The 25,275-nt window shown below is 38.8% G+C and overlaps 1 protein-coding gene across 9 annotated transcripts in view; it reads right to left on the bottom strand.

Moving 5' to 3' along the window:
* Positions 1-25,275, bottom strand: part of CTTNBP2 (cortactin binding protein 2) — a 150,147-nt gene that overhangs the window by 45,781 nt on the left and 79,091 nt on the right. For 8 of the 9 annotated variants that reach the window (XM_040472155.1, XM_040472154.1, XM_040472156.1 and 5 more), the window contains 5 exons: positions 19,900-20,103; positions 18,441-18,540; positions 16,033-16,183; positions 11,207-11,461; positions 1,004-1,121 (listed from right to left, as the gene is read on the bottom strand). In XM_040472155.1, coding sequence (XP_040328089.1) covers positions 1,004-1,121; positions 11,207-11,461; positions 16,033-16,183; positions 18,441-18,540; positions 19,900-20,103 — 828 coding nt within the window. Of the gene's footprint in view, positions 1-1,003; positions 1,122-11,206; positions 11,462-16,032; positions 16,184-18,440; positions 18,541-19,899; positions 20,104-21,658; positions 21,699-25,275 lie in introns of all 9 variants that reach the window. The other variant, XM_040472152.1, reaches the window with a different exon arrangement.

Genomic DNA, 25,275 nt, shown 5'->3' with positions numbered 1-25,275 from the left:
TGATTTACTACTTATGTTTATTGTTCATTTTCTGTCGCAATGTCAGAATGTAAGGTAAAAACAAATTATTGATACAGTTGGCTGATTGGATGGATTGATAATCTCAATATAAGAAGTCATAATATTTTGTACAATCTGAAACTCCATATTCCATAAACCCACATGTGAACCTTTCAGAACATGTCCTGAGGAGTATACATTCTTAGAGCTGGAAGAGACCCAAAAGATCATCCATTACCTTCACAGACAGGTAGGCAACCAGGGGTTGAGAGATAACCAACTTGCCTACATTCATCTGATCAGCTGATGGCAAAGTACCCAGCCATGACTCTTCATACCCTATTAGTCTCATGTCTTAGAGACACAATCTAAGTCAGAAGAGCAGTAGTTATTTAAACACTGTCCAAGGTCATTAAAATACAATGAGGATCTAGCATTATTCTATTTAAGATTTTTTAAAATGTTTTTTATTTACTTTGAGAGACAGAGAGAGTGAGCGAGCAGGAGCAGGGGAGGGACAGAGGCAGGGGAGAGAGAGTGGGGGAGAGAGAGAGGAGGAAAGAGGGAGGGAGGGAGAGGGGGGGGGGAGAGAGAGAGGGGGAGAGAGGGATGGAGGGACAGAGAGGGGAGTGGGGGGGAGAGAGAGAATGAATCCCAAGCAGGTTCACACTGTTAGAGCAGAGCCCAATGTGGGGCTCAAACTCACAAACCATGAGATCATGACCTGAGCTGAAACCAAGAGCTGGAGGCTTAACTGACTGAGCCACACAGGTGCCCCAAAGATCTAGCATTATTTTAATAGCAACTAATTCTGTAAAAAGCCATTCTACATGGAAAAAAATAATTACCACATTTATAACCGATAAAATGTTTTGTAGTTACTAGGGTTCAAAGAAGGCTGAGCAGAGAGTAAGAAAACCGTAGCTGGATTAATCTTTTCCCATCATGCCAGAGGTGCCAGCAGTGTGGGTGAAGAAGGCACCAAGCTGCAAATGGCACTCACTCAGATTCTCCAGCAGATGCTTGCAGTCATCAGTGGCGACATCGTGCACGGTCCGATGGCACTTATCTTTTCTTTCTGGCTCAAGCCCTCCGTGCATACACAAGATTTCCAGGCAGTTCTAGAAAGGCAAGAGCTCTATTACATCATGTCCAAATGAATAAACTCAAATGAAAAATCCAAGGGAAAAGTCATTTGCCTGTAACGAGCAAATCAGAAATTCTCTGCCAGACATCGTATTTCAATTCCAGCTATCCAAATACACACATTAATCTACACACTGGCTCAAAATGGAAAGCAAAGAGTGTGCTTCATTCAAATGTGAATCACAGGACCAAAACACTGCTCCACAGAACAGCCTCTTAGGTTTCAAGAGAAAAAGAACAGATTACTAATCATTCATGCTGCAGAATGAAATTAAGAAAGAAATTGGCTTCAGCAGACAGTATCCTTTTATGGTAATTTGGCAATATAAAGCCAAAAGACTTTGCTATAGGTGGGTGCTCCATGCTGTATTCTAGACAATGAACTGTTTCCCTAGTCATGTAAGTGCAGGGTTCCCATTGTAACAACTCTTGTCTCACGGTCCTCTCACAAGCACATTTATAACTGAGATCTTACACTTTTATTTTTTTATATGAAAAATATGAACACCATGTTGATTGAGTTTTTAGAAAAACATTCCCAATATATTGAAGTTATGTGCTCTCTCTTTTTCAGCTCTTTCTTCTATGTTGCTTCAGGAAGTCCCCATCAAAAAGTATCAGTAACCTATGAACTGAAAACTCTTAGTTCTCCAAAATTTTTCAAAACAAAGTAAAGACAATATATGTACAAACATTTTCAAGTAAATAACTGCACAGCAAGAAATAACATCAGGATATTTATTAAGGACCTCTGCTATATCAACTTTTACTACTTGATGATTTGTTTACTTATTTCCCACCAGAATAAGCACAGAACTGAATAGAACAGAAACCATAAAAGGAAACAAACATCCAAATAAGCAATATCCTTCTCATCTCTCCCCTGCAAACACACATTTGCGGGCGCGCGCGCACACACACACACTTTGGGCTGATTTCACTTCTGACAACAGTAAACCAGGTAGTCTGAAAGTCTACGGATTTTGCTGTAAAACATCACTTTTCTATTTTATAAAACACAAAACACACTTTTCCCTTCCTTTATGTAAATATTTTTATTGGCATACACTATCCTCATAGAAAAGTACACAAGCTTGAAGAAGTATCACAAAATGAACATAACTATGTAAGGAGCACTCTGGAAGCCTTCTGTATGTTTCATCTAAATCACTAGCCCCACCCTTCTCCCCCTCGGGTAACTCCTAGGATGATTTCTAATATCAGAGACTGGTTTATCCAGTTTATAAACTTAATATAATTAGAGTCATACTGCAGTTTCACTTTTATATTTGGCTTTTCATTCAACATAATGTCTATAAAATTCATCCATATGCTGGGACTAAGCATAGTTTATCCTTCTTTTAAAAAATTACTGTGGGATATATGAACGTACCACAATTTACTTGTTAATGGACATCTGGGCTCCACTATGGACATTCTAGTACACATCCTTTGATAGACATATGTACACATTTCTGTTGGATCTATGTACATAGTTAGACTGTTGGGTCACAGGATATGCATATGTTGCTCTAGGTCAGTATATACTGCAAAGAGCTTTTAATAAGTGGCTAAACTCCACTCCCACCAGGAGTATGTGTGAGTTCCAGGTGCTTCATATTGCACCCCAAACACACTTTATATATGAATTCATAAAGAAGTACAGAAAATCCCCTAAAGGTCAAAGAGAGAGAGAGAGACAGAGAGACAGAGAGAGAGAGAGAGAAAACTAAACCACAAATTAAGTGAAATTTGAATAGGAAGCCAGTGCTGGTCTGAGGGCAAAGCTAATGTAGGCAATCTTTTCAGATGCTGGGGAGATGGGAGAGTAGGTCTTTGGACCTCTAAAATGGAGGAGTTGAACCAGAGGTATGCCTGCAAAGGGAGTGGACAAGAACATTGGTTTCTCACTGCCCCTGCTTAGGTTGGAGGGATCTCGTCTAAAAATTGTAATCGAAGTCTGTTTTTCATAGGTGAGTCTGGGGTTCAAGTTCAAAAACTCCCTAAGACAAGAAACGAGCTCAGAACAAAGTCAAATATATAAACAACAGTTCTTATCCAACTGTTATGACTAATTGGTATAATACCAGCAAATGCATCTGATAGTAAATGAGAAATTCAGAAATGTTGATTTAGAAATTAATTTTAATGAGAAATTAAGTAGGATGCAATCTGAGCACTAATCTTTGTGAATTCCCAGATAAGAGATAAAAATGATACATTTATTATGCAAGTTAGTACTTGCAACAAAAGCAGGTAAGAGTCAAAACAGACCTGGATCCTAATTCTGCCAATATAAATGATTTTATCTATGCTTTTTGCTAAATCATTTAACATTTTTCTGTTTCAATTTCCTTATCTTTATTTAAATATCTAGATTTCATATAGCTGTTATGTGACTTAATGGAAAAGATGCATAAAAAGCTCACATTCTTGGCATGCACTAAGCTCTCAATATTTATTAGCTGCTGTTATTATTATAATCAGTGTAATAATCACCAGTTAGAAATATTCAATTAAATGGTGAGGAATTACAGCACATCAACAAATGTCACTGATATCAATATAATTCTAGGTGATGCTATTTCAAATTATAAAGGGAAATAAAGGATTCAACCAAAATTCCTTTTTTTGTTAGTTAATTTATTTTTTGAGAGAGAGAGGGAGCAGGGGAGGGGCAGAGAGAGAGGGAGAGAGAATCTCAATCAGGCTCCACATTGTCAGCACAGAACCTGATGTGGGGCTCAAACTCACGAACCATGAGATCATGACCTGAGCCTAAATCAAGAGTCAGATGTTAACCAGCTGAGCCACCCAGGCTCTCCTCAACCAAAATCGTGAAGATTCTTTTACCTCAGACCTTCAAAGTGGGTTGTATATAGTTTTTATTCTACTCAGGTAGGTCAGTGGGCAAGAATATAAGCAGTGACTTTCTCTATGAGGAAGATGTCGGTCCCCATGAGGATAGCAGGAGATGCATATCCAAACCCATTACAAGTGTGAATTCTATGCCATGCTGGCTCCATGGGGAACATGAAGAGGTTGAAAGCCTCCACCCAAATGACACTTTACAAGCACCACCATAGCAATTACTTGAGTGCATAGTAAGTTCCAGGCACAGTTCCAACACTTTGCAAGTACCTAGTGCTCACTAATCCCCACACTTTAAGGAAGAGGAACTAAGCACTCTACCAGGTGCTCTGTTAGAATTGAGGGTGGGAACTATGAGTAAGGTAACAGTTCTGCTTCTCATGGAGGACCACAGGGTGTAATACAGTCATGGGGAGAATGGCACTGAGGTGATGTCCCAAGTTGTACTATGTAGAAAAGGAGGGAAAAGTGGAGAAAGGAATCTAAGCTCTCTCCGTGATGGACACCATTTGTGAAGAGGATAAACGCTATGATGCCAGTCACTGCTATTGGAAAGTAGCAGAGGGAGTCCCAGGGGCCTAAACCAGGCAAGAGGTTCTATCCAAGTGATGTTGAGCAAGAGATCTGGATGAATGGATTTAAGCTAAAGTTCTACTAATTATGATAGAGATACATCTGTTATAAAAGAGACTTTAAAAAGCAGTGGTTTAAGCTTAATCTTTCCACTCACATCCCACTTGCCAGAACATAGGTAGGTGGACTCATTACCTGCAATGGAGGCTGGAGAATGTGGTCTTTATTTTGGGTGGTCATGGGTCCAGAACTCTGCAGGATCATCACAGGGGAAGGGGAAAGGTGATGTTGAGGGTCAATGACCCATCTCTGTCATGATCCTTGAAGGAGAGTGGAGAAGCAAGGTAGAAGTGCCAGGGAGACTAAGTAGAAACCCCAAGTCCAAAGAGCTTGATATACTACCAAAGTCAAGGAAGGGAGCTGGGAATCTGACATTGGGCAGAGGGAGGGAGAGCACAAGCAATCTGCAAATGCACAGGTGGGCCAGTGTGGGTGCTGGGAACACCCTTGGGCTGTGGGTGTGCCCACTGCCTTACCAGGCAGGGGAGTGGGAGGCTGTTAAAATGGGAAATAAGCAAGAAGGTAAATTTAGGGGAGAGTGCCCAAAGATGAAGACAATCAGAGTTAGCTGTGAAGGGCTGAGTTGGCATGAAGATATGTTTTCTGTAGGCATAAGGATATGCTCAGGTAGCAAAGTGCCATGACAAGCTTGATTCTGAAAAGCAACTGGTGCATTTGGAAGATATACTGGAAAGGAGGGTGATAGCAAGATCGGTAAGAAAGAACTGTAATAACAGTCCATTCACTCATCAATTCAGCAAATACTCAGTACTTGCAGGCCAGAGACTCTGCTGGACACAGTGCATACAAAGATGGAAAAGTGATTTTTTGGGGGAGGAGGTGGAAAGAGAGACGGGCATGCAAATAATTAAAGTACAAGCACTCTAAGTGAAGTGTGGAAAGGTGCCCTGGGAACACCTAGCTTCTGGAAGCCTGGATTTAAGCTGAGAGGTTTTCCAGGCAGGGAAGGGTCAGGACAGGAGAAGAGGCCATTTGAGGTAAAGGGAACAGCAGACACAAAGACAGGGAGAGAAGAAAGAGGACACGATGTTTGCACAGCAGCCCAGCAGTGCCTGCTTAGAGCACAGAACACATTAGGGGAGGAGACAGGAAGTGTCTCTGTGGAGTGAACTGAGTCCAGATCAGGAAGGGACTTGTCTGTCATCATAAAAACCTAGCACTTATCCTGGAAGTGATAGAGCCTTGGAAAGATGCTGAGCAGGGAAATTACATGAGCAAGTTCCCCTGTCTGAAAGGCCCCTCTCATGGCAGGCTAACGGAGTATAGAGACGGCAGATGAGGAGACTGGTGGAGTCTGCACAAACTTGGACAGTGGACGAGGAGGGGTCCCCCAGGGTAGTGCCCACAAGGCATGGAGGAGGCGACATATTCAAAATTCACTTGTGAAGGAAAAAAATCTGGAGTTGTACCAATCATCTAAGTTCATTAAGTTAGTAAAAAGATGGAGCAAGTAAACACAAATGCCAGGTGATGGTGCTGCATTAAGAAAGAAGGGATGTAGCAGACTGGAGGAGGACAAACATGGGAACCCAGTGACGCAGCCACGTGGAGCTGTGTGATGGAAGCAAACATGAATATGATGGTCAGTAGGGTTACCATACAACTGCCCAAACTGGTGCACCTGCAAGAGTAAAAGGGGGGAACTATTAATAATTACACTAGGATGACAGGCATAAATGGCGACTGTACTGGGCAAAGGAACTTTGCTGCTCTACTTATCAGCCCTGTAAACTGTGTCCCTCCTGAATAAGACCTTATTGGATAAAATCAGAAAATGAGTAGGTAGGGATAAAGATAACATTTTGGAATCTCTATAGATTATAACTGGGACAAAGTTATACATATATATAAATATATATGTATTTTTTATATGTATATGTATGTGTATATATATATATATTATATATACATATATATAAAAGGTACAAAGTGTGAGGAACAAAAGGGTCAAAACCCAGATCCATGAAAGATGTTAGTGGAAAACACAGAAGAGTCCATGTCTCAGGTGAGGGGTGGAGCAGGACTCTGGTTGGCTAATTTAGATTAGAATCCTTTCGGGGCGCCTGGGTGGCTCAGTCGGTTAAGGGTCCAACTCTTGACCTCGGCTCAGGTAACGATCTCTCGGTTCATCAGATCCAGCTCCACATTAGGCTCTGTGCTGATAGGGTAGAGCCTGCTTAGGATTCTCTCTCTGCTCCTCCTTCACTCGTGCTCCCCCTATCTGTCTCTAAAAATAAACAAACTTAAAAAAATAAAAATAAAATAATTCCTTAGGATCCTATCAGTTAATCCGTCCTGCTCAAATTAAGCAAGGACGCAATACTCTGCACTGAACATTCTGTAATAAATGTCAAAAAATAACAGTGTTCCCTTTGTTTACCAACAGCTGAGTCAGTCTGGCTTTTCCAAAAATGTTTTTATAAAAGTTAAGGGGAAAAAAGGAAATAATCATGGAGAATTAAAAACACAAAAACAGATTCCAAAGAACAGATTTCTACTTATCATGAACAACATTCTAGCTCCAAAGAGTTGGTCCAACTTCATAGATATCTTATCTTTCTCCTTTCCTAGCCATCTACTCAACCACATGTGACAAAGAAGAAATTAGTGACTCCTATCATCTTTTTCTCTGCAGCCATGACCCAAGGAGAGGGAATCTAAATCTTGGGGCCCCATGTGGGCCTCTATACTTGAGACACACACCTCATCCAGACCACCCAGACGGGATGGATACTACTGTGTGAAAGGAAATGCCTGATGCTCTCTGGCTAAATGTATCAGGCACAACAGAATCCTAATACAATATATGAATGGCCTAAAGATGGTAACACAAGGTCCACTGCCTGACCAGAGGACAGCAGGCTTGTTCATCCTACAAGATGCCGGAAATAAATGTCTGGAAGACAGGCAAAAAAAAAAAAAAAACAAACCCAAAAAAACAGGTGTGGAGATTCATGAGTTACAAGCCTTGCGATAGGCTCTTTGCTGACAGCTCGGAGCCTGGAGCCTGTTTCAGATTCTGTGTCTCCCTCTCTCTCTGCCCCTCCCCCACTCAGGCTCTGTCTCTGTCTCTCTCTCTCTCAAAAATAATTATTTAAAAAATTAAAAAAAATATATAGGACCAGCCAATTGTAAATGGAGTGTGGGAATTGCTTATGGTTAAACAAAAGAGAAAACCTGGTCATCGAGTTGGAGTGGAAGTGAGGAAGGGGCAGTGTTCTGGAAGCAGAGTCTGCATTAATAGTAAACATGTTAACCCAGAGAGACTAAGAGCCTGAGTGACAGGAAGCCACCAGCTTTGGTAATACACATAAACTAGAATTATAATTGGGAGGACACACACAGTCCTCCCAAATAATCTCATTGTATGGGAACCTCAACAACAGAGATACCAAATTCATAAAATGTTCCTAATAGGTTTTACTTGACATGTAAAGGGCTCATGACACCAGACAGTTTCACTAAGAACTCTTCTTTCTATTCGCCCTGAGATAAAAACAAAGGTTTGTGCTCAGTGATTAGTCACAGGCCAGCTTTAGAGAGAGGTACTCCTATTACCAAACACTAGATAGTGATTTGTGTAAATTGCTTAACCACTGGGAGAAAGACCAAGGACTAAAGTGGGAAAAGCACTGATTCGGGAATCTGATCTTCCGTGAACTGATCTTAGGAAATTAGGTATACTATCTTCTGAGACTTGATTTTTTCATCTGCAAAATGAAGGGGTTGGCCTGGGTGAGGTATGTCCCTTTGAGCTGTGAAATCCCACAGTTCTTTACTGAATGGCACAAGAAAACTGAAGTCATCTTCTTGGGTAATGACATACTATTACCTTACGTAGCTCAGACACATATATGCTGCTTTACAAAGGAAAAATATTCATTTTTTAATCTACTGTGGTCATGATAGAATCTTTCACCTACATGATGATTAACTCAGAATTGTAATTAATTTTTTCAGAAAATTAGTCTTAGCAACTAGTTGTAAATGAATTACCTCTCTGGTGAACTATCTCAGTCAGGATATGAACACTGTATCAGGCCAACGATGCAAAAGTACTTTCTAATACCTTTGATTAGGAAGGAAGGCAGCATGGTACAGTGTGAAGATAATGAAATCAGGCAATCTGGGCTTCATTCCCAACTTCTCTCTACTACTCCCTTCAGGGTTTAAATGTCCTAATCATAAAATGAAGAGGCTAGACTGGAAGATGAAATATCCATTCCAGGGCTAAAAAAAAAAAAATCGTTTTAATCTATGATTTTACTCAGCAGTGTGTGAATGTTGTCAGTCATGATCACTTTTAAAAACCTCTCTTTAAAAATTTATCTTATGCCTCTTAAAGAGAATACAGGAGGAGTCTATGAGAGAAAGTGTTCTCTTCCCCTTTGCTCAACAATGACCAAGTATCTACATGCACCAGGGGCCTGGGGATCCATGAAGATACCATCCTTGATCACAAAAAGCAGCAGGACTAATAAGGAGTTCATAATAAAGGAGTTGAGCAGCAACACAAGTGCCCTACCCTGCAGGGTAACTCACCCTAGGGAGTGGTTTTTCTCTCTCTGCCTAGCTTGAGAGGTTCAGCAGCTGAACATTCTGGATCAGTGATGCTCAGGTTTTCTTTTGTTGGCTTTTTTTTTTTTTTTTGCCTCCAGGTTGTGTGTGTGCACAACCTCACTATCAATAGCACCTTGCATTACCTTCAGATTTCCTTGAGGGGGTGGAAAGAGGTTGAAAACAACTCCTTCAATGCACCCTTCCACCATCAAATGAGATTCACGGTCTTAGATTAACGGTGCATTTTCAAATGAAAACTTTTCACATTTCACATCTTTGTCTCTTAAAAACTTTGATATCATATGTACTGCATCCCATTCAAATCAAGACACGTCTATCAAGTTCACAAAATTTTTGTACTTTTTGTTAAAGCGTGAAATGGAACAAAACTAACAAGCAATACCTCCACAATGAACTAAATCATGCCTTTTTCTCACTTAAAAAAAAAAAAAAAAAGAGGCCCAAAGTGAACAGCTTCTGTTCTAGATCATAATAACAGGAAGTTACCCAACCAGGAGCTCCAAATGCAATTTCTAGCTATTCCCAGAGATCTCCATCTGGATGAACCTCTCACAGCACTTAAATCCAGCATGTCTAAACCCACGTTCTATCTTGTTAATCACAATGACGCCTCTTCTCTTTCCAGGAATGTCATTGTTCCCCTTCGTGTCAGCTCCCTCTTTTCCTGCATCTCATCTGTCTTCAATCCATGGACATTTCTGGTCTGTAATGTGTTTCATTATTTCTACCACTCTCTTCATCTTTCACCTAGTCTCTCTCCCTGCCGCCAATTGTTTCATAACATAATCTTCTTTAAGTTGTTGCTAAAGTAATCATTCAAACTATAGAGCTGATTGTTTTGCTCCTTCGTACAAGACCTTTCAATAAAGCCCCAAAACTCCTTAAAATGTCACTGAAGCCCATACCATCCCAGGAAGCTCCCAGTCCCATCTTACTTCTCACTACCCCTCATCAGCTCAGCCAGTGTTCAGCCCACTTCCCTGCTCCCCGTCTCTGTTCCCGCTGCTCCCAGATCTCAACTACTCTCCAACCTCAGTGATGAGTGGCAAAGTTAACCCCCCCTTGCAAGGCCCAAATCACTTCCATTGCCTCCAGAAACAGCCATTTCTGAGCCTAACATCCCTGAAACTCTGCTTCTTGAAATACGTGCATTGTCTTTTTTCAGAAAACAAAATAAAATTTGCATTTTTATAGTGTTCCAAGCACATGTCCATTACCATTGTTTTAATTTTTTGTGTTCTCTTATCCTACACTTGTCTTGTATCCTATACTCTTGCCACTGAACTAGCAGTTAGCTAATGGTATAAATATCCCTGCAAATATTAACTTACACAGTGCCTTGCACTCAGGAGTTTCCTAATAGCTTTCTATTGCTAAACTATATTATCGCTAAACTGATCAAAACAGAAAAAAAAAAGAAACATGAGTGAATGGCATACTATATTGTTTTCTTAATAATCAGTATCACTTTCTACTCTGATGAGTGAAATATCGAGCTCCCTCTTACCTACCAGTAAAACAGCACTGGAAGGATGTAAATGAGGCAGTTCAGAGTCAAGGGCATGCATTTCAGTCTTGGCCCTCACTCTAACTAGTACCAAGGCCTTGGCCTTTGAATCAAACAATCAAGTACACATTTAGTACACTAAATCAACACCAAACTCTTTCTCCTAATTTTACAAGACATAAAAAAAAATTAAATAAATTTCTGAAATTACTCTCACATTTGCTAAAAAACTCCAAGTACGATTTTTTGAAAAAGTCTCATATCTGGTTGACTGTAAATACTACTGGACAGAAAAAAATTCAGTTCATATTGGTAGCTGATCATCTCTTGCAATAGTTTTCACTCAGTTTCCAATCATTCCACTGAAATGCATTCAGTCAATAGCAGACAATGTTGTCACTTATCAAGTTACAACTATGCAATGAGGCCAGCGGCCATGAGACACACCTTAAAACCTTTTGAAGCAGCGATATGGGCAGCGGTCCAGCCTTCTCTGTCAGCGTGGTTAATAAGTTCTGCAGGAACAACAGGCTTGGATGTGCCTTCAGGACTCTCTTCTCCTTGATCCAAGTCAAAGACAACTGACTCAGACTCTTCCTCATGCAAAGAGTTTCTGCAAGCTGGTGCTCTATGGTACATAAGAAGCTTGAGGCTGTCCACATTACCAGTGTCTACAGCTGCGTGAACTGGTGTCCAGCCATCCTGAAGATGAAATGACCAGGAGGAAAGGATTGATTACAACGTTAATGTTGAGAACAGTGTTATTTAAAGTTCACCTCTAAATGTTCTTGGGCATGAACCACTGAGCTGGGAAAAGCAGGCATTCCAATCCTGAGTATCATTGATGAGCTGAGTCAAGTTCACTGACCTCTGTCAATTACCATATTTCTCAATGCTATGACTCATGTTTGCTGTTTTGTAAGACTTTCCACTTAACAGTTAACTATTTGGAGTGAACAGGTACTGTCCAGGCTGGTAACTATGGACTACATATGGCAAAACAAAATCTCTATATAGAATACAAAAGAGAATGAACTTTAGCATAAAGATTTTTAAAAATTTATATCCAAGTAGGGTATTATTAGTAATGTACTAAATGAATGCTGCCATAATCCAGTTTTACTTATAGGGCAGAGTCCTAACTGGTGATCTTAAAGTTTTATGTCAATGATTCCTGAAGGAAAAATTCTAGATAATAAGGAAAAGGTAGACATATAGGAAAAACAAAGCCAAATAACCTCATGAGGTGTCTATGTGCCCCTATTGAGAGTTCTGGGATTGCAGCTAGAAACTGATAAATGCAAGCTTAGGAAATGTTTCAAGTAAAATTATTAGGCCCATTGTCTAGAATACATTACTGTGAAGCCTTTAGCATTGACTTAGCAGGTTGCTAGAGTTGTTAACTCAGAGCTCTTTCCTAAGGCAGTGGTTCTCAAGTGTAGTCACCAGACCAGCCAGCATCAGCATCACCTGGGAATTTGTTGAAAATGAAAGTTGTTAAGCCTCAACCCAGACCTAATGAATGAGAAACTCTGGAGGTAAGGCCCAGCAATTTGTGCTTTAACCAGCCCCCTGGGTTATTCGGACTCCCTGAAGCTTGACAAGCACTTTTCAAGTGAAAATCTTGGTTCTCTTTCAATCTCTCATTTTTATATAGGGTCTTCCTTTCACTCAAGTACCTGTTTTCATTACATTTTTAAGACTTTCATAAAAGAACAGAATTATTTTGGTGATTTGTTGTTTGGGCTTTATTTTCCTTTTGGCCTATTTTTTTTCATGTGGTATTTCATATTGCTATGTTAAAAATCTTTCAGTGAGCTAAAGCACACTTTTTTAAAATAATGGGGTAGAAGGCAGGAGAAAAACAGTAAGCGGTAACAAGGTATGTTGATAGTGAGTCATCTGATCATTTGCTAAAGCTTCCCTTGATAAAGTAGATTTTTCTCTGGTTCTGTACTTCATACCCATGAAGTTGACTTGGCTAAGACAAGATCACGGCTGTGCAGTAAATGGAATACCTTATAGTCCTTAAGCATACACCAGAGCTAGGTAAAGCATTTCATGGCTTGTTCTTTGTTGGGCTACAGACACCTTTATTTGGTTTTCAGCCTTAATTAGGCACCAGAGTGTAAGTGCTCTTGACCTTCCCTAGTCAAATCTCTTGACTTTTTCCTAATTTTTACATTACAAAGGCTGTGTAATCATTCCTGAAAAACTTTCAATTTACCATTCTCCTTTGATTTCTTATTAAAAGTCATAAGAAATAATTATTCCCTTAAGATCCTCTATCATTACTGTTTATCTCTGTATTTTGGAGCCTCTATACTTCTAATGATCATTAATTCAAAGGGATACATGCACCTCTATGTTTATAGCAGCATTATTTACAAAACCAAGATATGGAAGCAGCCCAAGTGTCCATTGACTGATGAATGAATAAAGAAGTGAGATATATATATGGAATATTAGTTAGCCATAAAAAAATGAAATATTGCCATTTGCAATGACATGGATGGAGCTTGAGTATAATGTTAAGTGAAGTAAGTCAGAGAAAGACAAATACCATATGATTTCACTCAAATGTGGAATTTAAGAAACAAAACAAATAAGCAAAGGGAAAAATAGAAGACAGAGACAAGTCAAGAAACAGTCTTAACTACAGAGAACAAACCAGAGGGAGGTGGATGGGGGGTGGGTTAAATAGATGATGGAGATTAAGTAAGGAGTGCACTTGCCATTAAAACAAAAACAAACAAAACCCACAGGATTTAAGGGTGATCTATAAATTAGATAATGCAGCTTTTTATTCTAGGAAATCTTAAGGATGTTTCCTATGAGAGGAATACACAACACAACCAATTCTCTATTAACAGAAGTAATCCAAGGTTCAGATAACCTTTGGAAATTGAATGTCTATACTTGTCTTTCATTAGGAACATAGGGTAGGATGGTGATTATTATACCTTAAATATTCTAGGAAGCTGCAAAAACAAAACTGAAGTAATTCCTGAGCCCAATGAAGAATGGATCATGATGGAAGTTCCATAACTCCTAAAGCTCACAGAGGGTCCCATCAGAGAAATGGATGTCAGTGTGCACAGGGCAGATTCCTTGGTCTTCAAGTGGTTCACAATGAGTTGATGAAGACAAATTTGGGAGGGCTGACTGAAAAGTTTGTTTCGAATGCATTTCTGTGTACATTTTCTGAGCCAAAAGTATCATCCAAGGACTCTTCCATGCATCAGACTCCAAAAGTCTGCAGTTTCTAAATCTCTTGGACTTTATCTGTGCACCTTGTATAGGAGATAACAGAACTGTGTGGGATGGAGTCAAGAGTGACTTGGGGTCTAGTGGATTTCTACACACAGTGCTTCTAGTTCTGAGGCAAATTAGACAATGACCCTGAACTCTGTGAGGTGCTGCATGATCTTAGCAATAACAAACATCAGTCAGAGGAAGAACAGTGAGCACAAATAACCCTCCTCTAAGTACTGACAATGGGCACTGTCTTGTGACAAAACTCCCTTTTGTTTGTACATGTTACAACTGACTCCTATGTTGTAACTGATGGTGATGGTGACCATGGGGACAGCTGACATTTGTTTACTGCTCACAATTCCCAGGGCACTTATGCCAACTACCTTATGTAGATAAGCTAATTTCACTTTAATACCCTTAGACTCATTTTGTAGAGGGGTCACCCAAGGCACAGAGAAGTAACATACCTTGCCTAAGCTCACACAGCTGTGTGTAGGCATGGTCCAAGCCCAAAAAGGTTTGATTTCACAGCCTGATCTCTCAGGCAATATGCAGCAGTTTTATATCACCACCATTGTCACTACTGCAACAATTGATACTTCTGTGGCTCTTTATACGATGCATCCTGAAAATATATCTAGAATTGGACCAATCCCCAATGTTTCTACCCCTCAACCTTGATCCAAACCACCATTACTTTTTCCCTGGAGTAAAACAAGATTCCTACGGCTCTCTCTTCGCAGCTGCTCTGCCACTCCTACAGTTTATTCTCAAACCTGCAGCCAGAGTGACTCATAAAAATGAGTCAGTTCACGTCCTTGCTCTCTTCAAAGCTATCCATCCGACGCCCTTATTCCAAGTCCTTGAATGGCCCACAAGGCCCTTTGTGGTGGGCCTCTGGCCACAAAGATCTGCCTGCACTGCTCTCCTGCCTCAGTCCTGGTACCCTGCTCCCATCTCCTCATGGCGCACACCCTTGCTTCCTTCAGGTCTTGGCTCAACTGTCACATTTTCTTTTTTTTTTTTTTTTTTTAATTTTTTTTTTCAACGTTTATTTATCCTTGGGACAGAGAGAGACAGAGCATGAACGGGGGAGGGGCAGAGAGAGAGGGAGACACAGAATCGGAAACAGGCTCCAGGCTCCGAGCCATCAGCCCAGAGTCCGACGCGGGGCCCGAACTCCCAGACCGCGAGATCGTGACCTGGCTGAAGTCAGACGCTCAACCGACTGCGCCACCCAGGCGCCCCATCAACTGTCACATTTTCAACGAAGACTTTTCCCACCAACTCCTCTGAAGTAGTGCCGACCCCAGGCATTTCCATCTTCTAAACATCCAGCTACTAACTATTTACTTACTTGTTTACTGTCACCCCTCCTGCCCCATGAGGATATAAGATCCATGATGGCAGGACTGTTTCACATCCTGCTGTCTCTTCTGTCCCTAGCATAGCTAGTGCTCAGGAAGTTATTTGTTGAGTGAATAAAAAGTACACCTCCATTATATCCCCTGATTCTGAAAACAGCCAGGATGCAGGTATTCAGTTTCCTATTTTACAGTGAATAATCTGAGGTTCAGAGGATAAAGGACCAGTTAAGCTACCAGACAAGGCTTTTCATTAGCAGATGCTCAAACAGAAGTCAGAGGTCAGACACTCTCCATATCTGATATCCTAAAAGCAACACCAAGCAGCCTCTATTTTAGTAAAACTTTGGTTTGCGAGCATAATTCATTCCGGAAACATGCTTGTTATCCAAAGCACTCTTATATCAAAGCAAATTTCAAGAACCATTGGCTCACTTGTGATCATGTGATGTTTGGTATCGTGTACTACTCTTATTACAAGACACCGCTCGTTTGTCAAGTTAAAATTTATGAGAAATGTTTGCTCATCTTGCAGAACACTTACAGAACAAGTTACTCACAATCCAAGGTTTTGTTGTATTTTGTTTTTCTAGCTATAGAGTTGGCCGACAGGGTAAATTATAGTACAAAACCCAAAGAACTGGTACTCACTCTGGTTTTTACACTTCGATCAGTTCCAGCTTCCAATAAGAGTTGAATACACTCCTTACTTCCATTTTTACAGGCCAAATATAGAGGTGTCTGTCCTTCATCAGCAGCATGATTAATGTTAGCATCATATGAAATTAATAATTCTACACACCTAAACACAAGATCATGATTAATTACACTAAAACTGGCTGGATTTCTGAAGCATCTGACCAAGATGTTAATTATAGAAAATAATGCTAAAGCAATTCTGTATCTTTCTACATCAATTGTTTATATATATATAATATATTATAGATAGATAGATGTGTATCAATTACTGTGGGTCTTATTTGATGGATACTGTTTTATAGCAAGGCTAGAAGCTATATTTTAGCCACAAATTTACCCCCATGAAAATTTTAAATAGCAGCATTGGTCAAGTGCTAAAACTTGGTTTTGACACTTCTCTGTAAACAACTTGTAAAAAAAAAAAAAGTGCTTGCAGTATGTTTAACTAATTTGGATGAATGGTGGAACTGTGGTTGACATATATATTATTTGTGGTTCAAAATCACTTAAACCTTGAAAAAAGACTGCTGAGTCATTCTGAGATTTTCACTTGAGAAAATAATTATAAATAGCTCAGACAGCAGGGCACCATGTGCCTCCACTATAAAAGGCAGCAGGGAGGCAGAGAAAAGGGCTGCCTTGGGGAGAAGAGACAGCAGAGGCTGTCCTGTCTCCTGAAGGGGGACTAGTTTACAAGGAAAAAGACATCTAAGCAGAAACTCACTGCTCTTGAGAATCAAGGAGGAAAGAAATGAGGTAAATTCAAGACTTCGTAGCACTTAGTAACTGGCTAAACACCCAGAGCTTGTATTTGTAAAATCAGATGAGAATAAACGGAGTAAAGAGGGCTAAATCATAATCAAATTAAGAAGTAATTTACAAAAAAAAAAAAAGGCAATTTACACCATATTCATTTATTTACTTCAGATATATGCTTTCCTCCCTGGGCTTTTCTTGAAAATATTTGGTTTATTCATATATATTTAAAACTTAAGTTACATATTGATGTTTGTTTGTATCTCATACACATTTAAACTAATCAACCCCTAGAGGTCTTCCTTTTTGCAAAGCCAGCCATGCCTGCCTTCCTAGGACTCTATAATTTCCAAGTAAGCTGCACTACATATTGCCCAGTGACAGTAAACGTAAAAGCATAGCCCTGAAGAAAAAATCCCTTCCGGAGGACTCAGGATACATGCAAAACGTAATGGCAAAACCAGTATCTATGGTCCTCAACAATAAGCTCATGAGGTATGCATTAGACATACAGAAAAAATATTACAATTTAAGGATGCATTTTGAATATTTAAGAATTACATTTATAATAACAGTGTGAACCTTACAACCCATATTATAGGAATCAAGAAATTTGTTAAAGAACATTTCTATCAGGATGGTTAGATAAAAAGTTGAAAACAGCTTTACATTCCCTACACAACAGTTCAGCACAGGAAGAGAAAGCAACTTAGTGACATTCTATTTGATTAAACTATGACTCTTAATTTTAAAAAGGCCTGTCTATATTCAACTGACTTGGTAAGCTACTGAAGAAACCTGCTAAACTTAAATGTATTTCCATTGATAGGTTCTTTTAGGCTTCTGCTCTAATTACTTTTAGTATGAAAAGTTACTGCTTCAATTTTTTTTAAACAATAAGACAAGGTGAATATATTGAGATTTAACACTGAATCAACTGCCAATAGGAAGTTAAGGTTATTTTAATTAATATAATTCTAGGATTTTTTAAAAATGTTTATTTACTTTTGAGAGACAGAGAGACAGAGCATGAGTGGGGGAGGAGCAGAGAGAGGGAGACACAGGATCCAAGGCAGGCTCCAGGCTCTGAGCTGTCAGCACAGAGCCAAAGCAGGGCTTGAACCCAGGAACCTTGAGATCATGACCTGAGCCAAAGTCGGTTGCTTCACCAACTAAGCCACTCAGGCGCCCCTAGGATATCATAAGTAAAAAAAAAAAAAAAAAAAAAAAAAACTTTTTTGTGTTGGGGTAATGGAAAACAGTGAGTAACAGTCTTTAAAACAGTGTATTTTATCACCACATATATGTTGATAGACTATAGATTATCTTCTTTAGAAGCAAGTTCATTCATGTGAGGTTGAAACATAACTTATTTCTCTTCTTTACTGCCCTCATATACAGCTATTTACCTTTTAAGAAAAAGAGCAAATTTAGGATCCTACATTGCATTTAAATCCTCAAATATACTTAGTGAATTTATTTGCCAATGGATTTGAAGCACTAGTTTACACATGCAACCAGAACTAAAATAAGTGTGCAAATTATAAAAAGACTCTTTTCATTGGGGTGGGGGGGGGGGGGGAAGAATTAAGAGCATCACTTACTTGAAATGTCCCTGAGCAGCTGCGGCACACAAGGGTGTGAAGCCATTTGTATCAGCAGCATTGACTTGGGCTCCTGCATTCAGCAGCAATCTCACACAGTCTATGGATTTTAATAGAAAGCCATTTACATTCCCCATTTAGAGTTATGGTGAGCCAAATTCTAAACGAGCCCTATATAGATGCTAAACTCAAAGGACCTCTCCCATGCACAGTCCATCTGACAACTCCATCGTGGTGGATATGAGACTCCACAGACTATTTTACAGAGAAAGTAGACTCTTTTCCTGAGGATTTTAATGCCCAGACTCACCAACTAAGACATGATATTCGTGTGTGTACGTGTGTTGCTTTGGGAGGAGTTGCTGATGAGTTAAAGGAATGTTATGTGTCAGAAAATGTTTCACCATGTTTTTCTACCAGCCTATCCCAGGAAAGAATGTTATTGGATAGAATTAAATCTACTTACCAAACTGAAATACCATTCTTTGTATTTAAATAGTTAAATTCTCACTTTGTGATATTTAACCTTTAAAATGCTTCTGTGTGGTGGTCATCCTACACTTAATTTCATGGGTGAGGAGATCCCACACAAAGTTACCTGACTCCGGCATAAATATCATCTAGGCCTCATTTTCCTCATGGCATTTACTAGACTTAATTTCTCTACATTAAGGAAAATTCCCACAATGCTTCTGAAGTAAAGAAGAACTTCAAAGTACTTGTAAAACTTTTAGATTCTTCCATTTAGTGCACCTGAACACAGCGAAGCTCTGAAAACTTCTATGAATTACTTGACAATCATGCAGCTTATTTGATTTTGGATTTGCAGTCAAATCATCTTTTTCTGCACTACCATACGTTTTAGTAAATTAGACCACAAGAAACAAGAATAATTCCCAGACTTTGTCAATATGTCATTTGTAGCTGTGGAACTTCTCAGTTCTCTTAAAAAATCCAAATAACTATAAATTGTTCCCACTACAGAACAGTTTCAGACCCATGACCTTCCCTAACTACTAAAATTTGCCCTCACTATAGTATGTGCGAAAGCCCTGTCACTTTGACGTTCACACACAAGTATTTCTAACAGACAAATTGGAGCTATTTTGTGCTGACTAAAGTGATCACAGATGGAAGGCTTTATTCTAAAATGTGCTTTATCATAGTAGACCCAAAATTTCCACATACACAATACATTTCATTGTGCATAATATCAAAGATTATTTTTTGCTAGCTGCAATAAAATCTTACATTTTTACAGAACTACAATTGGGATTTTTTTTTCAATATTTACAAGGTCTTTGAATCATGTTAAAAAAAAAAATTACCCACTACTACCTGTAAGAAAAAAATCAAAACCAAAAGAACATTTTGCTCCTAACAATGGTTACCATTGCTTCTGGCTCTCCATCCTTTTGCAAGAGGGTGGTACAATGAGGTAAGATCTTGCCATCTTTACCTGTATGTCCATTCTTAGCAGCAGAATACAAGGCAGAATGGCCATCTTCACAGGAGTAATTAATGTCCAGTCCTTCTTCATTAAGCAGCATTGATAATAAAGTGACATTTCCCTGGGTAGCAGCTTGCTGAAGAAGGGTGGGCCTGCCAGCCAGGGGGGCAGGACCACCACTCATTAGCAAAGGGGTTAGGGAGGGTGACCAGCCTGTGGGTTAAAGTGACCCTAGTTAGAGAGTAGGAGCAAGGACAAGAGACAGGTATTACCCACTTGTTTCTGAATTACACACACACACACACACACACACACACACACACACACACACACAGACACGAACACGTACCCTAAGAGGATTATGTGGTTTTAACATTATCAATCTGTTAATATTTACTTAGCACAAATCTGTACTGTTATTTCAATCTTGCATCTGCTAATTAAATCAACATCCATGGTGACAAATTACTTTTAGTTGTCAGTCTTACACAGATAAATGTTAAAGTGGTGACTGGTTTTAGGAAACTTAGATGGCTGTCTCATTTGAAAGTTCAAATTCCTCTTCAGGGTTTCAAAACAATTTGAATTTTGAAATCATGTATGGATTTCCTCAATTTCAATATCAGTCTAAAAAACTGAATGGACATCTTTAGGTATAGGATAGAAATAACTGTAAGAAATACAGATTTTCCTTTTGCAATGTTTGCAAGGTACGTAACTAAAAATCATATACAGACCATTAAGATGGACCAAATACTGCCAGGAAATCTATATTCCTTGAATTCCCTTATTTGGGAATAAAAATAATGGAGGGGGCCAAGTGCTATTTAGTATTCAGAGCTATAGAAGCACAACACATATAATTATATCTAGAATACTGTATCCAGGCACAAATATTCAATACACAATTCTGAAGACTTTATCTTTACAAATTGTGGCCATCTTTACAAATTGTGTACCAGAAACTTTTAGCCAGCCAACAAAACAGGACAGTCTACCATATAGTTTTAACAAGAATCATAAGAGTTATCAGTTAGATATTTCTCATCAGTATTTAGCAGCTTTAGAAGAGAATCTGTTAAGTGTGTGAAGTCGGCTGCATATAGCATGGAAAATTTTCTGAATTCTTCCTTGGTCAAAAGGCTGTAAAAACAGTAAAGTAAAAATGTTTATTCAATGTGATATATAGGTATTTTGTGTGTTTTAGATACAATTAACTTTCAAAATAAGTTATTTACTTTCTTCCTTATGAAGCCCCAAATACCTCAGAGTAACGTCAGTGTAGATGCAGGGGCCTATGGGCACATATTCCCTCCTCAGGGTACATTTTCTACATAAATCCAGTAACATTCTCTGTAGTAGGACACAATAGATGGATGTTTTATGTCCCGTCCACCTTGGTTATCAGGATAATATTCTAAGTATATGGGTGTTACATTAGTAAGCAATAGATTCAGATAATTGAGACTTAATTAACATTAAAGTAATAAATATTAAAATCAAAGGATTCCTTAGTATTTTAAAAATTCTTTGTGAAAAAAGCAAGTTATAAAAATAAAACTAGACAGCTTATTAAAAGCTGGATATTACATCTTCATAATTAATTCTTTGGGTCCATGAATAATTTATTGTTTTACCCTATTAGGCTGCAATGACATACAAAATTCAAATGCTCATAAAATTAAATATTTATCTAAACTTTATGATATTTTCCCATTGATATTCATTAGCTCTTCTTACAAAAGTAGTATTTTTACTTCATACTTACAAGAAGGCTCCTCTCTGGTACATTTTACCTTTTGTATTTTCTTAAAAACAAACAAAAAAACAAGCCCACAAAAATTAAATCAGTACTTATTAGAAATGGATGATAAACAGAGAAATTATAAACACCAAGGTATGATGCCTTGACTGCATAGCAAACACAAAGGTAACATGAAGGCATTGCACGGAAGTCCTCGGTGGAACAGGAGGGAATGTGGCTCACACACAGTGAGTTTCCTGGAGCTTGTGTGGCCCTCTCTCCCCACCCCTCTCCTTCCCTCTCTCTCCCTCTGAGCCCCTCTACCCCCACCTCCTCTATCTCATTCAAAGCGTCTGGGTTATTGATACCCTGTAAAGAATATCAACAGGTATATATCAAGTGGTTTGTTATTCTTTTGGGTTTTCTCTTTCTTTCTTTCTTTCTTTCTTTCTTTCTTTCTTTCTTTCTTTCTTTCTTTCCAATGCAATTCTATGCTTTAGAGGAATATTAAATATAGATATATTTTTAACTGCCTTATGTGGAAACTTGGGATACAGTACCCTGGAAAGCCCTATTTTTAATGCCAGGCTATCTGAAAGAGAAAATATCTTATTCAAAAATTTTCTCAATCTTTAGACCACCCAAGAATCATAGTTTTCTGTCAGACAAAGCAACAGAGGAATATATATGAATTTTTATTTCCTTAGCTTAGAGGTGTGCAATATATTTTAAAAATATTCTACAAAATAAAAATGCTTTATAAATACCAAGTATTCTTAAAGTTTAAATAATTTTTTTTTATCCCCACTGTCATTTCCAATTGCTTGTTTTAATGAATCCTGCTATAAATACTGGAAAAAAAAAAAAAAAACCTTCACCATGAGACTTTATTGTTCATTTGAAACTCCCAACAAAGATAAGAAACGGTAATATTCATTAACTGGTTAAGTAATGGGAGAACAGACCTGCGTCATACGGCTACTTTAATGATGTTAGAAAAAGGTCATTCAGCTTTGCAGTCTGCAAACATTAGTAACATGCGGTGGACGAAGGGAACGGAGACCATGCAATGCAAGAGGGAAGAGGAATTGAGAACAGCTTCTGGCATCAGCTTCAGAGTGTAGAGAAGGTTAATGTCATGGCTCAGATCAATCTCATTTTTGGATTTAGACTTTAAGCCAATCATACATGGGTGATAATTTTTTAAGTGTATGTTTAACTAAGAAAAACTGTCTGAACCAAATTAAACAAAATGTACCAAACAAAAACAAAAACAAATTTCCAAGGGTATGAAAACTCAGTTGCCTGGGATGATTTCTGGTTTTAGGCCTCTGCTCATCTAACAGTTAAAACATGTTCACTGGACAAGTTCAGGAGGAACAAGACATTTTAATTCACTTATAGAATTCAAAATGCCATTTAAAAATTTAACATTTGGCCATAAAAATTGCTAACAGAGTAATTAAAATGGTATCTTTTTGTCATTGCAATTCTCCCCAGTACTTTAGCTTAATCCTAACTGTTTGTCTGTCACAGATGTAAGCTGATACAGAAACTCAGAACTTTACAGTTTTAAAGATTGTGGGATCTAGTGGTTCTCCAAGAAAGGAGAGGTAGTGTACTGCTGTTTGAAAAATTCAACAGGCAAGTTTAGTAAGTCTTTCTGGTCTGGAACTATTATTTTTCCTTCGGGTCAATGTTTTCATTTTTAAAGGAGAAAGCTAATGACTCAAAGCGAATGTGCTCTTAGGGTGATACTAGAGAGAGGCAGAAATGGACTAACCCTCCTTCTTAGACTCAGCCCACAGCATTTTTTCTCACTGAATTTGGAACAGAGATCTATCTACCAAGGATTTGGCAGAGGAGCTCTGTCCTCATGCCCTTCTCTTACCAACCACAATGGCATTAGTGGCTGTTAAGAAGATTAATCACCTTCAATGAGCTTATGATCTGGAGAGGCACAAGCTCACCCAGGCACAGATAGGTTAAGAAGCAGGATGGAGGGAGCTCTGGTGCTTCCTAGTTGCAATGGCATGGCAGCAAAAATAGGGGCAATCCAAACGGAAAGCAGCTGAAATCCTAGATCTCATTTGGAAAATTTAGGCTGACCTACACCCATGGCTGATTTAATCACCCTTCTTATGTAACTGTAATAACTTTTCTATTCCCCAGACTACATGCTCCCAAAAGCTTGCCGAATGACTACGAAACTCCTTATAATCAAATAACACAGAAACTTATCCCACCAAGCATAATCCTGAAATTCTGAGATTTTGGCCAAATTGCAAAATCAGGGAAGAGAAAATGAGGAATCAGTTTCACGTATCCTCAGTGGCAGCTACTTCTTTTGCTGCCACTGTTTCTTCTCCTTTGCTCTCTAGATATAAGCAAAGGGCATTTTTCAGAGGGATTATAGCTCCTTTATCCACAATTCCACTCTGTCCTAGTTAGGTCATTCTGGCCAATGTATAAAAAACTTGGAATTCTTGAGTCTTTAAAGTTTAACTTAAGATCCTGCTGACAAAATGTTCCTTGGTTATGGATCCCGATTTTAAAGCTTTTCTACTGAAACCAAAAGACATTGAAGCTGAACCTTGGAACACAGTAACCAATGAGGCAATAAATGGCAAAGCATCAAGGTACAAAGCAAAGATGGGTTTGTAGTTCTTAAAAACTGACAAAATTTATCTGTATCCCAGGAAGTATTTTCTGTTTTATAGTTTGTGAGTTTATGTCAACAGCACCACCACTGCTGCAAACATTTTTGGAACCTGTGCTTTGTCACTGCCTTAAGACCTGATTCTCCTGAATGGTAGCAAAAATTCTTCCTTTGAGCATGGATTTAGCTATGGAAGAAGCTAACATCATTTTAGGCCATGAGAAGGGCTGTCCAGCTCGGGTATACCATTTTGAATAAAAAGTAAGGAATGCTGAACATCTGTAAAGACATCACAAAGCAATAATAGTGACATCAATTCTAAAGCAAATTTTCAAAAATATTTTAAGCAACAGTATCAATGAAGCAATATCACTTCTATTTATTCATCACTCATGCTGCTAAAATACCAAGCTCTTTGCACGTTATGATAGTTAATCCTAATAGCCACCCTACCCCATATGAGTAGCATAAGCTCCATATTAAGAATGAGAAAACTTGCTCAGTCCAAGAAAATCACCTAAACACACAGCCATAAATTGCAGAGTCTAGATTCTAATGCAGATCTGACTGACATCAAAGGCCATGCTGTTTCCAATTCCCAATTATGCACCAAAATACAAACAGCCTCTCAAGCAGCATACTTTCAAGGAGACAGCTTATAATTGGATAAGTGAGTCCTGGTATATTGCTCTCATTACCTAACAATTAGCAAGAACAGTGGTACCTATTTTTCTCATTCCCACTCCTCCTACCCTGAGTTTTAAATGCAACACTACCCAAACCTTCCTTCAATGCTTAAAGTTCCCACTCATTAGAACCAGTGTTCTCTGATAGCCACTAAGATCCCACAGTAAGAGACTTCTCTCAAGTTTCAACAGAACTTTGACACTACAACGTTATTTTAGAGCCGCATTTCCTCAGTGAAGAACTAATCCAGTCACGTCAATAAAAAGCAATGCTTCCTCTAGCACCATATAACAAA

Source organism: Herpailurus yagouaroundi, unplaced genomic scaffold (assembly GCF_014898765.1).
Source record: "Herpailurus yagouaroundi ecotype Mexico unplaced genomic scaffold, PumYag 100, whole genome shotgun sequence".
NCBI lineage: Eukaryota > Metazoa > Chordata > Mammalia > Carnivora > Felidae > Herpailurus > Herpailurus yagouaroundi.
Note: the sequence above shows the minus strand (reverse complement) of the source record. Positions and strands in the feature narration are given on the sequence as shown.